We start from the raw sequence: 17,508 nt of genomic DNA on the forward strand, positions 1-17,508 counted from the left end.
ATGGGAAGTGGAAGATACGATCATCTCCCTCCCTAGTGGCATCAGTAAGTATCACACATATCAGATTAAACCCTTGACATTTTTCCAACAGTGTGAAATTTGCTTGAAGATGCTGGAAAATGAGTTATAGATGTGAAAGCAAGTCTTGGAATATGAATGCAAACATGTTAACCCTAAAACCAGCATAATTTGCTTTTTCTGAAATCCTGGTGTGTGGAGCTGGAGGAGCTGGCAGGGAGAACTCCCACCACAGAGCCTGGGGGTGAGTAAGATGTGGGCCATGAGGCAGAAATGCCTTTTGGCTCCTGGGTAGTGATGGATAGCTAAATCCTGCCCAGTGATCCTCAGGGGTGCACCCCAGCACTGAGGGGGGGATATCACTTGGGGTGCCTGGGTGGTGTCAGGTGTATTCCTGCCCCAATACTGGGTGCAAACTCCTGTGTCATTGTGGCCTGTGGGAACAGTTGCCAGCTTTGCATGAGAAAAAAATACACTTTTCACTTAGCTGAAAAGATAAAACCCCTCAGGTGTTGCTGCAGTATGATCATCCACCTGTGAAAGATTTCAGGAAAAATGCGCGTTGGTTGGGGATTTGAGGTGCTCTTGTGGGCAGAACTGAGCCTTTCATGCAGAATTTAAGTCAGGACTCTTTTATGTCTCACAATGAGACTGATTTTAGTGTTTTTACTGCAAAAACTCTCCAGCAGGTTTTCAGCCACTTCTCCCCCTGACATGCTGAACTGAAAGGCACAGTAGGGTAACGATTTTGGATTTTCCATGCTGGCATTTGGGATCTGTCATGTTCTGATGGTGAAACCTCATCCTGGTAGAGTAACCCCATTAGAGCATGGCACATCCCACTCAGTCCCTGTCTTGGGGATGATTTATTATCCCATACAATTTTTTTTTGTTTTGATCTGTTTTGTTTCTGTCCCTGCCCCAGCCCCCATCCTGCCTGGCTCTGGGACTGCTGCAATAAATGGGAGAGCTGAGCTGGGGTTCCTGGAAGGAGTTTGTGGGCCAGGCTGTTGCTGCCCAGTCTCTGCCATGCCTCTATTGCTGCTGAGGGTTTTTTTGCTACACTGGAGCTGTTTCACCCCCTGCCTGCCAGGAGGTCCCTCAGCCTGGGTATAGCTGCAGACTTTCTGCTGCCTCTTGCTCTACCATTCCAGCTTGCTGCTCCAAGGTTCCTGCTAGAGCCCCTTTTGCCATCCAGAGGAGCGCCAGGACCAGCTGTCCCTGTGAGCTGTAAAGGCAGCTCCTTCTCCATCCCTCTCCTGGCTGTGCCCACCATTGCTGTGTAAGGGGAGCAGCCAAGAGAGATATTGAAGCCCTTTCTCCTTAAAGGAAATGCTGATTCCAGGGCATTTCCTCCTGAAATTTGTCTTGAGACTGAGACAGTCCCCTTCTGCCTCCTCCATGGATATGCACAGGGCAGCACTGAGCAGCAGCAGAACAAAAGCTGAGAGAAATATTGTGCATTTTACTGAACAGACTAATTGTAATCCAGAGGAATTGTTGAGGCAATTACACTGTTCAAAGTGCTTTCAGTGCCTCTTAATAATTTCTTCTGCATTATCCTCTTGCTCCCTTGGAGATGACCAAGGCAGAAGTTGATTGCAACTGCTGCTTGTGAGAGTGCAGCGGTTCCTTGGGAGCCATTAGGGACACAGCAGCTGCTGGAGTTGCCATGGAGATGCCAGGACTGATTGTAAGCCAGGTGAAGTGTTCCTGCTGCTGCTGGCTCATCCCTCCTGGGGGACACGGCCACACAGCCTGAACTGGGGTGGGAGGAACAGCAGCCTCAGCCTGGCCACTTGTGCTGCTGGGAGGGATCAAAGCCAGGTGCTGGTGGCTGGAGCAGGACCCATCAGCAGTGGTGAAGCTGTTGGGAGCAGTACAGACATGTTTGAGATGTACATTTGCAAAAGGAGATTGGCCACAGGAAGGTTGGCTACACCAGATCTCTGTCCCAAATATCCTGGGCCAGCCTTTTGCAGGTTCTCTCTGGTTGGTCTCACTGACCTGGCCAGGAGCTGCTCCAAGGATCTGTGACTGTCACTGTTCATACCCAGAGGAGGAGGAGGAGGAAGTAACTCCTTTTGGGGTTGTGTTGTAGCAGTGAGAAATCTGGTCTTTCAAAATCTGGCAAGCACAGTGTGACTTGAAGTACAGTCTGAGCATAAATTAGCTGTGAAGACATTTGTCTGTGGCAGAGGGAAGGTGGCTCCTTGGCAGCAGGTGGCTTGGCTTGCTTTTATGTAACAGATACTCTGTCTTCACTTAATAAACAGATAAAAGGGTGATGCAGTTGACATCAGGCTCATCTATTCTGAGATCTGGCATTTGGGAACATGGTTTCACTGCCTGGATTTGTCTGGAAGCTTGTACCATTTCACAGGCAGGAAGGTCCTTCGCTGTTAATAAACTCTGACTGAGATTTAATTGCAAGATAAGCAGGTGCCCTGTGTGCCCCAGCTTTTCCCTGCAGCCACTGCCTGCATTTGTGGTTTGCCAAAAAAATCAGACTTGCACCCAGTGCTGCCCTCTCCTATCTATCTATCTGTCTGTCTATCATCTATCCATCTCTATATATCTGCATATATATATTTATATATCTCCTACTTTATAAATATCCTGCCCTGACACAATGATCACCTCCTTTGAAAGTTAAAACAGTTCTTACATATTTCAGTCATCAGAATGAAGGTCAAGAAAATCTTTTTTGTCTTCTTTTGAGAATGGTAATGGAAAAAATATTACCAGATATGAAAACAGGGTCAAAAAGTTGCAGATAAATGGGACAGAGCATCAAGTGAAGTGACAGGAGACCTAATTATGGGATTGAAGCTGTGGTATGAAACAGGTAAAAATCTCACAGGGATTTGTATCTCCTTTTCTTTTTATTTTTTTTCCTCAAAGAACTTTAGATGCTCTTTTCTTTTCTCACCTGAGCCTTTTAGAAATCAGTATATTTTTAGCTCAAAGTTGGAGACAAGGACCAAATGGCCTTGGCATTAAATGTTTCAGTTTTCCAAAAACAGTTGGAAAGGTTTGCTTTTCCCTCCTGGTATTCAGGACTGGGTGACTGACCTTGGAAATGTGGGTGAAGTCAAGGAAAGCCATTGGGCTTTTCCCCCCCCATTTTAAATTGGAGTTTATAATCACCACCGCTACACATCCAGCTGTACTTTATACCAGCTACTCACTTCATGTGCTTAATTTAGAAGGGCAAAATTCTGTGACACCAAAATATTTTCCCATGATTGCAGCTGTCAGTTCATCCTTGCTGTGTGTGGGTGGGATGGGCCATGTGGGCCTCTGGTGGGAGGTGTTCCCTGGCAGGGAAAGGGGGACTGGATGAACTTTGAGGTCCTTTACACCCCAAACCATTCAAAGATTCTGTGTTTGCAGAGTCATGTTTGCACACCCAGGAGTGACCATTCACATTCATGCTCAAGTGCTTGCCCAGCCAAAGGTTCAAACTTGCTGGTGCAAGTGGCATTTGACAGGATAGATTAGATAGATAGATAGATAGATAGATAGATAGATAGATAGATAGATAGATAGATATAGATAGATATAGATAGATAGATAGATAGATAGATGATAGATAGATAGATAGATAGATAGATAGATAGATAGATGATAGATAGATAGATAGATAGATATAGATAGATTGATAGATAGATGATAGATAGAGAGATAGATAGATAGATGATAGATAGATAGACAGCCAGCCACAAACCTCAGAAATTCAGGCTTCTGAAATACAGAGACACACAGACTGAGGGAGGAAATTAGCAATCAAGTTAAGGTTAAGTTGAGAAAATGCCCCCTGTGCCTTGTGCTGTGTTGTGAGAAGAATAAGAAGTGTGTGCTCTGCAGGTGGGCAGAGCCTGGGAAGATGCTGGTGGGCAATCCATTTGCACAGTCCTGTGCTGGGAAAGCGCTGGTGATGCATCAGTGAGAGGGAAATATTACTTTGTGGGTCTGTAGTGTCCTCCCACTGCTCCCGAGGCTCCTCATTTCCCAAGGTTCCATGAATAAATAATGCAGTATGAAAGTACAGGCAAGGTGTTTATCAGGGCTGCTAGATGGAAGCACATCTGGAGCTGATTTGGAACTGGCTGTTCTGCCTACAGGTTAATGTAGTGGCTTTTGGGAACATCACTGCTCTGGGAGAACGTGCATGCTGCTGGGGAGAGGGTATCATACTGCTCCCAAAACATGCTTATCTTTAGGAAAGAGTGCTGGGAAATCTTTCTTCACTTTGGTGAAATGATTACTGCCTTATCATTCAGAGCTTGAGGGATATATCCATGCTGTTATTATAACATGTTATTTCTTCACAGTTCCTCATGTAAATGGTGGAGGCTGTGATGTCTGTGTGTGTATGGGCAGGAGAGAGAGCCTTGTGTCTCTGTAAATGAAAATCCATCTGTTTTCTGTGCTGGAGGTGGATGCTCAGTGCCAGGCAGAGGCTGCTTGCTCGGGTGGTCACAGTGGTCAGCTGAAGCAGCCCTTTTTTGTTGTTATAATGAGCAAAACCTCAATCTTCTGGGGTCCACATGTGCAGGGACAATGGCTCAGTCCTCTCTGGACAGAGGATTTACCTCCTGGAGAGGACCCTCTTCCCAAGCACTTGGTGCTTCCAGCATCTCTGGAAGTGTTTGATCCTGGAGCCTCGCTTGCTGCCTTCAAACCTTGGCACAAACTCCTACTCAATTTTCTATTATTTTTTCCCATTCTTTAGCTTGTTTCATTCCTTATCCCAGTTTTCTCCTGTACATGTGATTGAATCCAATAGTGTTCCCTGCACAATTATGGAGGTCTAGAATATTGCACTGAACTCTGATCATAAAACTGTCACCTGTGGAAAAAAAAAATTGCATTACACCTGGAAATAAAATCAAAATTTAAATTTCTCTGAAAGGAAAAATGAGGATTGAGCAATTTTCATTGTAATCTTCATGTCTTAAACCAATCTCAATATTCTAGCAATAATTTTGTCTTGTTTTGACCTGAAAGAATCAAAGTCTTTCTTTTCTGACAAGGCTGACAGATGCTTTGACTGATGACAGCAAAAATCAGGTCTTTTAGTCTAAGAAATGTTACAACATGATTTGCATACAAACAGGGACTGAGACAAGCTCTTGAAAATCTCTTGCACTTGCAAATCCTGACATTGGAGATGAATAAAAGGAATTTTATTCCCTGAGCCCAGTGGATGCTCAGCAATTATGACATTGTCATAAACATTGGTTTGAAACTCCAAATTATGAAAGTGAAACTGGGAGATTTTTGCCTTTTTCCCCCTAGAAAAGCTCTCCCCACCCTCTCCCAGCTGTTAACAATTCAGGAGCATTAAAGGCAGGGATCTCTGGGGCTGCATGGAGTCCTGTGGGGAGCCAGGCTTGTTTGCTCCAGTTCTCTGTGCATCCCAAATCAACTTCTCCTCTTTGTATCTTTGCCGTAAACAATTATCTTCATAAATATGCAAAGATTTGCCTCCTCTAGCAAAACCCTCCACTGTCACAACTGGGCCAGACTGTGAAGCCAGGCACATTTATTCCCAGCACTGTGAATTCCAAAATGAACTGCTGGGAGGCCAAGTGTTGGGAGAGGAGGCTGCTGTGGTGCTCCTGCCCAGGGGGACGCCTTGCTGTGCGCCCAGCGAGCAGAAAGCTTCTCCCCTTCCCCTTTCACTTCTTCTCCTTTGCCTTTCTGCTTTCCTCTTTCCCATTTATTTTGCCCTTTTGCCTTCCCTTTTCCCTTTTCCCTTTTCCCTTTTCCCTTTTCCCTTTTCCCTTTTCCCTTTTCCCTTTCCCTTTTCACTTTTCCCTTTCCCTTTTCCTTTTTTCCTTTCCCTTTCCCTTTCCCTTTTTTCCTTTCCCTTTCCTTTTTTTCCTTTCCCTTTCCCTTTCCCTTTTTTCCTTTCCATTTCCTTTTTTTCCTTTCCCTTCAGGCTGGCAGACCCCACCAGTGCTGTCAGCTGAGCCATCTCCACCCCAGATTGGGGCCACATCACCACTTTTGGAAGATCTCAAGGAGGTTCCCCACACATCACATCTCTTGGACCAAAACCTTGAAAATTTTCATCTAAGCCTCGAGGATTTTGCAGTGACTCTCCCTGGCTCCCCCTTGCTCCTGTGAGAGCAGTGTGAGATGCAAGTGTTTCACTCAACATTTTAAAACTGTTTGCTACAGGAGTCTATGAATTTAGTAAAACTTCCTAAATATTCCCAAACTGCTCAGCAGGCACGTGATGAGGGATGGAGTGGATTGAGGAAGCAGGATTTACTATTTTGAAGAGTCATCACATAAATTATTCAGCAGCCCTTATGTGCCCAGCTGTGTTTACTGTCCTGGGCCAGGAGCTCCAGAGGCTGCTGCTCCCAACAAGGAGCAATTTTGCTGCTTTGGCTTTTGGTGGGGAGTCAAGGTCAGACCCAAGCCAGGCAGATGGGGCAGGAGGATGGGGGACTCATTGGAAGCCTCTGACAGGAAAAATCTCCACTGGGCCAATACATGAATGGCCTTTCCAACAGGCACTCTGTGCAATGTGAATGAGCAGTGGTAATTACAGAACTGCAGCAGCTCCAGATGTTTTGTGTATGTTTCAGTCGTCATTTATTTGTTTTCTATGCCAAGTTACTTGGGATACCAAAAAATGTAAATAATGAATATGTGATGAGCAGCGAGAATGAATCCCTGCCCTGCCTCCCTCTTCCAATAAAGCTAATTAATCCAAGTACCAAAATAAAAACTGCTTGAGTCTGCTCCAGCATCAGCCATGAAAGCGTTCTCATGAGCAGATAATTGACAATTAAGGCCCAACTTACAGAAAAGAAGAAAAAACCCCAAGTTTTATAGAGCTAAAGCTCTATAGCAGCAAAGATCTAAGGGAGGAAACAACTCTCATAGAAATTGCTGGCATGCAGTGCCAACAAAGCAGGCTCAAACCTTGAGCCACTGGTTTAAATCAGAACTCCTTTGCCAGCCTCCTTCACCCCAGATTTTAAGTTCCTTGTTGTTCAAAGCATGATTGTGGTGGAGGTTTGGAGATGGGGAAACTGAGGCACGGGGCACACACAGGGCTGGCAGCTGAAGGGATCCCTGTGTTTGGGTGGCAGTGATTTCCTGGCTGGTTTGTTAGAGGGCAGGGCAAGTGCTGATGTGTCCAGGGCCTGATGGCTCAGGGCTGGCTTGATTTGGGATCCCAGTCCAGAGGGCTGAGCTTTGCCTGCAGGAATTACATGGGATATGTACATATAGATATATACTGTGATCTGATGTGTGCTCTTCAGAGTTTAATGCTTTATTTAGACTGAATTAACTTGCTTCACAGGGCTTTGTTTATCCATTTTAATAAATCATCTCTTTCAGCTAAATCTTGCCTTAAGAGTTGATCATATCCAGAGCCTCTAAGAGCACAGCAGATATAAATATTTGCTTTTACAAGGGGAAAACTCTCCTGAGAATGCTTTAGCAACTGACTGGGTTTGCCTAGAACAAGGAAACTGGTAATTTGCTGAGTGTTAACAAGAAGTGAAGAAGCAGAAAGGTGGAGCTGCCTTTGGTCCCTGACCTAAGGGCCAGTGTCCCATAGGTGGCAAAGCCTGTGACCTGGCTTCCTCTGTCCTCCCAGTGAGGATGCAGCCTGGCTGCAGATGGAGCTGATGTTTTAACACAGAGCACAACACTGGAGTCATTGTTGATGAGCAGAGGCAGCAAATTCAAATCATTTGAGCTTTTAAATTTTTCTTCCCTCCTCAGAGATTCAGACAAACTCGTTGATGCTTTTGGAAAGAGGCCCCAGCTCTCCAGTGACTCCCCTTTGTACTCAAACCGGATCTGAATTCCTAAATAGTTTTAAGGATCTAGGTTAAAAGTGTATTGCATAAAAAAAAAGAAAAAAAGGATAATCTTAAAAATAAAATCCTCTGGAATTGCTCTAAGTTAATGAGCTTTTCTGGACATGGAGGATGGCCATCTAATAGGTGGCAGATAATCTTCAGGAGAACGAGGACAGCCTAGATTTCAAGAATAGCACAATTGTATGTAAATGCAAGGAGCTGGGAGCTTTTTTTAGTCTGAAAGAGCAAAGTTCATCAGCTATCAGGGCAGTTCAAAGCCCAGGAGCCCAGACAAAGTGAGAGCTGGGGAGGGGGCACAGCAGCAGTGCCAGGTGGGTGCTGCTAATCCCCTACTGCACAGGCATGGATTTTTGGCGTATTAAATTGTGAGGGTAAACGTGTCTGTTTCTCAGGAGCAGTTGGTCTTTGCCAAACTGAGGTAATTTATTAACCCTCCACTCAGCAATGCTGTCCCTTCCTTCATAAGCAACTAGGTTTTCAAAGCCACTGAGTGCCTTGGGCTATGCCAGTCACTTGGGCCTTTAGCAAATGTGGGATTATCTGTGGATGATAATTTCCAGACAAAGTGCTGCTGAATATTTCTAACTTTACACTTCTGATCTTTCTGCAGAGGCTTTCTTCATCTCATTATGATGTGTCTCCCAGGTTCAAGGCTATGTGGCCTTTGGCTTCCTGAAAAACAAGCCTTAGGTGTGCTAGAAGCTTCCCTGCACAGCTCTAGGGGTTTTTGGGCCAACATGTTGTCATGCTGGGGTGTTTCAGGTGTTGCAGGGACCTTAGAGAGCCCCCCATGTCTGCTGGGGAACATGGATGTGAAGGATGCTGTGCTCCCACCATCACGAGTCATGGCCAAGCATGTGATGCAAACCTTAGCCTTGCAATAGAGGTTAACACCAGCCCATCCCATGGTAACACTGGCTGGGTTTTGCCAAGGACTTTCTGGAGAAAAAAAGGAGGAAAAAGAGAGATTTTCCAGAAGAAACCTGTGGTAGCAATAGACCGTAGCAATCAGATTGAATTATTTTTGTAAGTGACAGTGACAGTGTGCCAGGCTGGCTCTGGCAGCACAGCTGTCTGGAGGAGCCCAGTAACAAACCTCCAGCTTGGCCAAAGCAGGGACACTGCAGGTGAGCCCAGGGGAGCTGGGAGCCACTGACACTCACCCTGAGCTTCAGGTGGGGTCACCTTCAGCAGCTCTGGAGACGCAAAAGCAACGTCAGCACACGGGCCCCGCTTCCAGGGGCAGCAGGCACAGAGAGGGGAATCAGCAGGGCCAGATGGCAATGGAGCAAGATTTTACAGACTTGTAGCTCCATCCCTCAAACTCAGTGGGTTTGTCAGAAATGGTTTATCATACTCCAACTGGGCTAAGCAGAAAAAAAAACCAACTTCTTTTTTCTTTTTCAATCACGTGCCTCAAAGTGTACTGGACTTCTGGAGCCCGTATGAAAAATCAAAAGGGTTTGGAAGCTGCATTTGCATTTATTGCTGAAATTTGTACCAACTCTGACTCTCCTAGAAAATGTGATCTGCCACTTTTCTGTGGTGCTGGTGAAGGGTCCATCAGAGGGGAACATCACCTGAGAGACTCTTTTCTCCTGTTGCTGCCCTCTGTTCCAATTCCAGCACTGCATTAAAACTGGGGTGCATTGCAGGGATGCAGAGATGCTCTGCAGTGAGAACCAAATTTTTAAGAGTTGCTTCGACCATCAAAATCATTGTGTGAACAGAGGCACTGTGCCTGGGATTTTAGCAGAAAAACTGCCTGTGCAGAGTGCTGCAATTCTGCTGCCTGGAGTCTCTAAACCTGTTCTGTTACCCCTGGGGAGAGGCAGCAAGCAGGGAAAAGGGAAAGGCTGGGATGAGTTTTTTACAATTTGCTGAGCTACCCAAGCCCCTGCTGCACAAGAGCAGCTCAGCTGTACCAGAGCTGACAGACATTTGTTGTGCTTTTAATCACTGACAATGAATTAAACTGTACATATTAATTAGATATTATAGAATAACCTGTAGTTACAGTGCATATTGGTTGCTGTAAGCAATACCCCTATCCAGCTTAACAGGTCTGTTTTGGAAAACATGGAAAGATCTGTGAACTTCTGAGAAAAGGCTGTTATTTGTACATTTATTTATACATTTTAGGTTGATAGTCTCCCCCAGTATGCCAGAGGCCCAGCAGGGATTTCAGCTGAGCTGTGCTGGCTTTTACCAGGTGAAGACTTCAAAATGTGTGGATTTGGCTCTTGGGAATATCTTTGAGCGGTGAACATGGTGGTGTTGGGTTGTTCTTGCTCAATGATTTTAGAGTTTTTTCCCAACCTTAATGAATCTGTGATGTGGCTTTTTTAACAACAAATAATGGGTCCAGGTTACAACACTAGGTCACCAACCCTGAGGAAGGTGTGTGGTGTGCAGGAGAAGCTCCTCCACCAGCTTTCCCTGCCCACTAAAACCAAGCCAACGATTGAGCTGAGCTGGTTTTTGTGCTTTTATTTAAAGATCAGCTTAGTAAAAATCAAGTTTTCTACTCATGATTAACCAACACTCCTTAAGAGCAAAAAACGTACACAAGACTCTTCTCTTTGGATGAATATTTCCATTTATTCCAACTGGAAAAAACATTTTTTAAATATATTTAAGTATCATTTCTTTTTTTTTTTTTTTTTAAAGGAATAATAATTATCACATTGTCCTTTACAAACAACAAAAAAATTCCTAGCAATAGTCTGTGGTATGGAGACATCCATCTTCTAGATTTTTCTGCATCTGCTGCTTTGAGTAGGCATGGGGGTGTCCCTGTGTGTGCCCAGGGCTGCCAGTGCCACCCCTGCAGTGGGATCCACGTTCCCAGGGTGCAGGGAGGGACACCCTGAGGTGCCAGCAGCACATGGGCCAGGGCAATGCAGCTGCTTGAGCTCTCAGCCCTGCTGTGGCTCAAAGCCCAGCCTTAGCTTAACCCCACAGGTGCTCTGGGGGCCAAGAGCCCCTTTTGCAAACTTGCTCCTTTATGGGAAGCACTGGGACAACCTGGCCTTGGCTTGCAGCTGGGATGGCAGAACCCCAATGGATTAAAGCACACAGAGAACAAACTCACATCCACCAGAATACAACACAGCTGAGCCCCATGCAGGGGCCCTCTGCCACGGCAGGGGCTGGGCTGAGCCCCCAGGGGACAAACCCTGGCCACAAAGAGCCCCAGAGGGCCCAGGGCAGCTTGCCAGGCAGGAGGGGCCGTGGGGAGCAGTTTGCAGGTGTTCTCATATGTCGTAGGCAGGAGGCAATACTGAGACTTCCACTTGGTAATGAACAGCAGTTAACCCAGGAGACTAGAGCACCATAAGACAAGTCTATATTCAAAACAACGTCATGCTGACATCACACAATTGCACCATTTACACTTTATTTACTCCAAATAATAGTTCAATGTTTAGTAACTTCAGCGTTCTCTACAGAGGTGTGAAATTCCTTCTCCAGCTTTGGTAATTTACAATGTTGCAGACATTTGGTAGTTCTGGTCTTTCCTATTTAATAATAGTAATAATTTTTAAAAAAGGCCCTTTTGCAGCTGTCAGGGGTTCCTGTATCTGACTGATGGAGTGTACCTGCAAATCACAGGCTTCAAAATGCCACTGAGGCTTGTCAAGATTTAATGAATCAAAAAACATTCTGTTTATTGACCAGGACCAAAGCAAATAAACAGAAAAAAATGGGTTAAAACAACTAAAACCCTCAAAACCAATGAAAACTCAGACTCTCACTGATAAACTTAAGTGATGATGAAATGGAAAGGGGGGTTCCAAAGTATTGTTTGGTTAGCTCTGACTGAAAACAATTCTGAACGTGCATGCATTTTCCCAGTGACTCCTAAGATATAGAAATTCCTCTGATATTACAAAATACAAAAATATTTTCTCCAAACTCTCATTTACATCGCATTTACAACAATCATGGAAATAACTTAGGCTCCCACACTGTCCAAGAGACAAATCACCTACCAACATGGCTAATGGAAAACAAAAATGTGGTGGAAAGCAAAACCTACCAGCAAACAACTGATGCTGAGAGTCAACAGTGGCAACCAAAACGTACGGACAAACAGAGCTCAAGGGGCTGGCAGTATCTGGGAGAAGGAAGAGAAACTACTGGGTAAATATTGCAGGCTAAAGTGAACTTTTAAAATTTTTATCTCCAAAGTAAGATGTGCAAAATATATTCACTGTGCCCAGGATTATGACTATTTATAGAAGCCAGTCTACAACCTCCTTAACAAATCCCTACTCTTCGGGCCTTTTTTTTGTTACAATAAAAGCACTTACATGATCTAAAACAGTGCAAGATCGTGAGTTAATTTACATTCTCCCAAGGTGCCTGGCGAGGATTCCATTAGGATATGATGCAGTTCTTGCTCTTCTGTCTTTTCCTGCTGTGCAACTGTCCCCTGGCCCCCACCGTGGAGGACTTGGGCATGCTGTAGGAGCCGTACTTGTGCAGCAGCTCCTCGCTGGTCACGTACCGGAGGCGGGCGGGCTGCGGGATGGGCTCCCCGAGGAAATAGCCCTCGTTGTCGGACTCCGAAGAGGAGGAGCAGGTGGAGCACCAGTCGTACTCGGCGAAGTAGGGCCCCCACCTCTCGCCCAAGTGGTTCTGCAAGGCGAGATCCGACACCGTCCGGGGACAGTGGCCGTAGACATCCCTGTAGGGACCCTGCTCCACGGTCTCCCTGCAGCTCCTCTGGTGCACGAAGGGGTCGTAGTCGTCCCTGGCGCGCAGCGAGGGTCTCTCCTTGAGGCGGTAGCTCTGCTCGCTGGCCAGGTGCAGGGCGTTGTCGGAGCGGGAGCGCCGCGAGCGCCGGGGCCGGTGCGGGCGGTAGTGCCGCTCGTCGTCGCGGAGCACGGTTCTGCGGCGCGTGCGCTCGCTCATGGGCGCGTGCCGGGGGATCTCCTGCGGGCCCAGCTGGCCCCCGGGCACCCCGCTGCCGTAGTCGAAGCTCTGGTGCATCCGCCCGTGCGACGGCCGCTCCTGGTAGCCCAGGGGGCTGGCGAGGTCGTGCAGGGTGGGCTCCATGTCCTGGTACTGCTGCGCCGACAGCAGGCTGCGCACGGACTCGGCGCTGCGGAACTGCATGGAGGAGTTCAGCGTGCCCATGTTGCTCATCTTCTCCGAGACGTTCATGCCCGAGTCTTTGCTCAGGTCAGGCATGGAGAACCTGGAAAGGTGCTCCTGGCGCTTGGCTCCGCCGTCTGCTGAGAGGCCTTGGCAGGAAAAGGGTAAAGGGAAAAAAAATAAAAGAAGAAGTTAAGAAAGAGAATTTTCTGTCAGCTAAGATGCAGGGTGGAGGCTGGTTTTGGCCCAAGACTTTTGCCATAAAAAGTAACTCAGTGGTATTGATCCTGTCCTGAAGTGCCCTTTTTAAGAGGAGGACTTTAATTTTTTTTTAAAGAGCAGGCAGTTCCTCCTTTGGGGAAATCACACCCATTTAAGGTGTTTTGAGTTGGACTCCAAGCTGATTTTCACGACTTCCTTTCCCATATGTCTGCACTGTCTGCGACTTGATAGGAATAACTAACGATGCCAGGGAGAAATCATGTGTCAGAGGTAACCTGAGGCCTCCTGCACGCCAAGCTAACTAGGGTGCCATGATCCAGCACTCACACCTTCTGCAATGACAACACATTTTGGAGGACTAAACAATGTCAGTGGCAGATGAAAACGCAGCCACTGACTGAATTCAGGGTTCTCACTGTGCTGCACCTCACAGGTCCCCTGAATGACAGTCGTGGAGAGACCAAAATTGCAGTTGGGTTTCCCAGGAAGCAAGGAAACACCCAAGCACCAGAGGGTCTGCTGGAGCTCCCTGTGAGCAGCAGGACAGTGGGAGGGCCAGACTATCCCTGCAGATATCCAGGGAGTTGTGCATGGGCAGGAGCCAGAAACGTGAGCTCCACCTTGATGGGTTGCCCTGCTTGGGAAGGTGACCCATTAGATCTATCTCTCCAATGTGCCAACGAGCCCTGGGCTCCTGCAAAGCCCTTTCCTTCAGCCCAGGAAGCCTTCACCTGGCAGCAGGGAAGAAGTGGGGTGTCTGCTCAGTACCTGCCTGTCAACAAGACACTCAACGCACCCCACAGTGCCCTGGTCCTTGGCCTGTTTCATGGGTGTTTCCTGACTAGTTTCTGACTGTCTCCCTGTTGGCTTGACAACTGGCAGCAGGCACTGGCTGCATTGCATGCTCAGGACAAGATGTTTCGCAAGTTATTTCAAAGAAAATCTGTTCCATCCCAAATCAAACGCGGAATGTTTGCTTTGGCACCCTTCTCTCCATCCCTTCTCCCACAACATCCCAGTGCAGACCCAAAACAGCACCGTCAGCAGAATTTCCAACATGACACACAGCCTTTATGCAATCACCAACAATTTATGACTTTGTAAATTAATTATAAAAAATAACAACCCAGCCCACAATTCAAGAATAAAGCCTTGTTTCCCTTAAAAAAGCTGTTTGCATTTCATCAAGAGCTTGGCTCCTTTCGCATTAGCTGCTGCTGCTAAACCTGAACAAGAACAAGGGTTGCTGTCACTAACCCCATTCATGAGCTGCTTTAGGGTTTCCTCGGGCTCAGCCTTGAAAAGATCAACAGATCTTGCAAAGCTGGGCAGAGTTTTCCAAATCCTGCTTTCGGTGGCATCAGGGAGAGCTTTAGCCATTACTGGCCCTCACATGGTTTGGTTTTGCTCCCTGAGTTCCAGCTTCTTTGCTTTTCTGTTGTTAATGAGAATGCTTTTGGAGTTTATGATTACAGAGGAAGGTAAAGTGAAGGATCCCTGAAGGCTACAGGAAGAGGGATAGGCTGGGTAAAAACAAGGGAAAGTCATGGTTTTTTTTAAAAGGATACACAACTTAATGCTTTCTTTTTTCCTCCCTAAGTCACACTGAGTGAGCAAGCCCAACCCCACCCAGTGCCCTTTGGAAAAAGCCCTGTGGATGGGCTTCCCCTCCCCTTTGAAGAACTGCCCTCCCACACTCCACACACCCATAATGTTTCTCCTCGCTGGAGCTGCAATTTTCTGCCTGTGAACCCAGTGGAGGCATCTGTCACATCCCCATGTCCCCTCCTGTGCCACTGTGGAGGAGCCCAGCAGCCCCTGGCGAGGGAGAAGCAACTTGGGAACATGCGCAAAGATTCCTGAAAAGCCGGAGCAACAGCGGGACTGCCGGCAGAGCTGATCACAATGAGAATCATGGCTGGTGACAGCCCAATGTGGCCTTAATCACATCTGTCACACAACAGCTGACACCAAGGAAAATGAGCCCTTGGTCACATTTATGCAGCACTTCATTAAGGAGCGGTGCAGCTCTGCAGTAAGAACGAGCAACAGCAGCGCTGTGCAGAAATACAGCTCCAACACCACAGGATGCTGCTGGGGCAGCAACACTTGGATTTTGGCAGCATCATTAACGAGGGGCTGACCTTGTCTCACTCACAGGGGTGCGGTGTGAGCTTTGCTTCCAGCACCAGCCATATCAGATGGTACCTGTGGGTCTCAGGTGCCCCTCACAGCCATCTCCCTCCTGTGCTCCTGCATCCAGCAAGAACAGAATGAGTGTCTGGGCACAGGCTCTGGAGACATGGCAAGAGTGAAACAGTATTTTCTAAATTAACAAGACATATCTGCATCCTTCACATCACGGACAGGAATGCAGTGGCCAAGATCAAGCAGGACAACCAGGAGGGAAACCTGTTTCCTTTTGTGTAGAGTAAAGCAAGCTGTGATAAGCGAGGTACTCCAGGCTTGGGAAGGGCAGAGCCAGAGCTTCACTGGTTAAGTTGTGCAGGACAGGGGTCTGCAGCCCCAAAACACCTCCATGAGCGCTTTAGTCTCCTCCCCTTAGAAGGCAGCACGGGGCAGTGAGTTCAGACAAGGATCCTGTGACCACGTGAATGGCTCATGCTCGGAGTGCAAGGTTTAATCAGTCATGGGGATGTTTCTGGCTGGTCATTCAGACAGCTTGATTATAATTAAGCACAAACATTCTGAGATCTTGATTTGCTGGGAAAATGCTGATTGTAAGAGGAATCCAGCACTGAACATGTCCACCACCATTGCCAGCACACAGAACTTGGGGTGTGATGGAGCCTGTGCTCAGGAGGCTCTGATGCAAAGCCAGTCCAACATCCAATGGCTTCATCTCTCCACATGACAGAGTGGAAAAAGCTCTATGCTGAGGGCAAAATGTGTCTTCCCAGGTAGACTGGGCAGGCTGCACATGCACAAGCCTTTTTTTGGGAGCCACACTTGGAAATGACCCAGCAAGCCGTGCAGCTGGAGAGGGAAACTTTATTTTAGCTGCTCATGGTGACAAGTGAAGGATTTATTCCACTTGCTCAGGAGCAAAGCTGTGCTTTTCCAGCTGAAGGCACTGAGAGCTCTGCATGGCTCTTATAGTGTGCAGGTCCAGAATGCAATCTACAATCCTTGCAGAACACAAAGGTGTCTCCAGGCCGAATTTTACATTTATACCAAGGCATCATGAGCAGGGCTAGGTCCAGATTAGTCTTTCTAAAGTCTCAAAATGTCCCTTTCTATGGCTCTCTGTGGAGCCACAAGACCTCAGGAGGCAGAGTAGGAACAAGCCAAAAGTGCTCCAGTCTGACCGCAGTGAGATCAGGGGATAGCAATAACCATTTGTCAAAAAAAAATTCATCTAGAAAACATGACCTGGGAATAAAGTTTTAAAGAGCAGAGGTTGTTTAGTCTAGAGGTGAGAAAGCTGAAGGGGATACACTAACAACCTTCAAAGGCAGAAAAAAATGCTTGCAAAGAGGAGGGAACACACTATTCTCCAGGTCTGCTGACTCCTGCAATGAAAGTTTTAAACTGGAGAAGAAGAAAACTCTTGCTGTGTAATCACAGCAGAAGGTGACTGGGGCAGGCTCTGGCACTGGAGGGTGTCCCTGGCACCCAAAGTGCCCAGGCAAATGCAGGGTGTCTCTAGATTGCTGGTCCCACACTGCCCTGGATGGTGAAGGTGGCACCAACCCCTGTGTCCTGAGGCCATTTGCCATTCCAGAGCTACACCCATCCATGAGGCCCCATCTTCTTGAGCTGCTAGTGTGAAGCTGCAGCAGCTCCTGCTCAATGCAGTGTTTAATCTGGGCACACAGCTAATAACCCAAGAGAGCTGCAGTCTGGAAGAGCACACAAGACGAGACCCCACCATGCAGCCCTGACTTTCTCCTAATGAAGAAATGTGAGATTCTGTTTCCCAGGGTCATCCAAGGGAGCAGGAGCCCTGCTCTGGCCTGTGGTGTGGGATGGCTGTTACCACATCACCCAGACCATTCCAAGGGTGCAAACCCAGGTATAACACGCTGACCCCCCCAAAATTTACTTATGCATGATGCTCTAAGACCAAGCACATCCACTGCTGGCTGCCCCAGACGCTCATGCACTGGAAGAGATGTCACTGGTGCCAGCACCACAGCACACACAGGCACAGCAGGTTTTTCTGCTGCTGCTCTCCACTGCATGGGGCTGCCAGGCTCAATATTTCACCCTGGAGCCATGGAAACACAGGCTTTTCCAATGGGCACAAGGGAAAGCTGCAGCTCGGCTGTGGGTGCTCAGT

The 17,508-nt window shown here is 47.3% G+C and overlaps 1 protein-coding gene across 1 annotated transcript in view; it reads right to left on the minus strand.

The window, feature by feature from the left end:
• Window positions 1-10,575: 10,575 nt before the first annotated feature.
• Window positions 10,576-17,508, minus strand: part of PRICKLE2 (prickle planar cell polarity protein 2) — a 102,656-nt gene continuing 95,723 nt past the window's right edge. Inside the window, exon 9 of the mRNA XM_058812908.1 lies at window positions 10,576-13,132. Coding sequence (XP_058668891.1) covers window positions 12,264-13,132 — 869 coding nt within the window. The 3' untranslated portion in view covers window positions 10,576-12,263. The remainder of the gene's footprint in view (window positions 13,133-17,508) is intronic.

The sequence above is a fragment of the Ammospiza caudacuta genome, chromosome 12 (genome assembly GCF_027887145.1).
Source record: "Ammospiza caudacuta isolate bAmmCau1 chromosome 12, bAmmCau1.pri, whole genome shotgun sequence".
In the NCBI taxonomy this organism is placed as follows: domain Eukaryota; kingdom Metazoa; phylum Chordata; class Aves; order Passeriformes; family Passerellidae; genus Ammospiza; species Ammospiza caudacuta.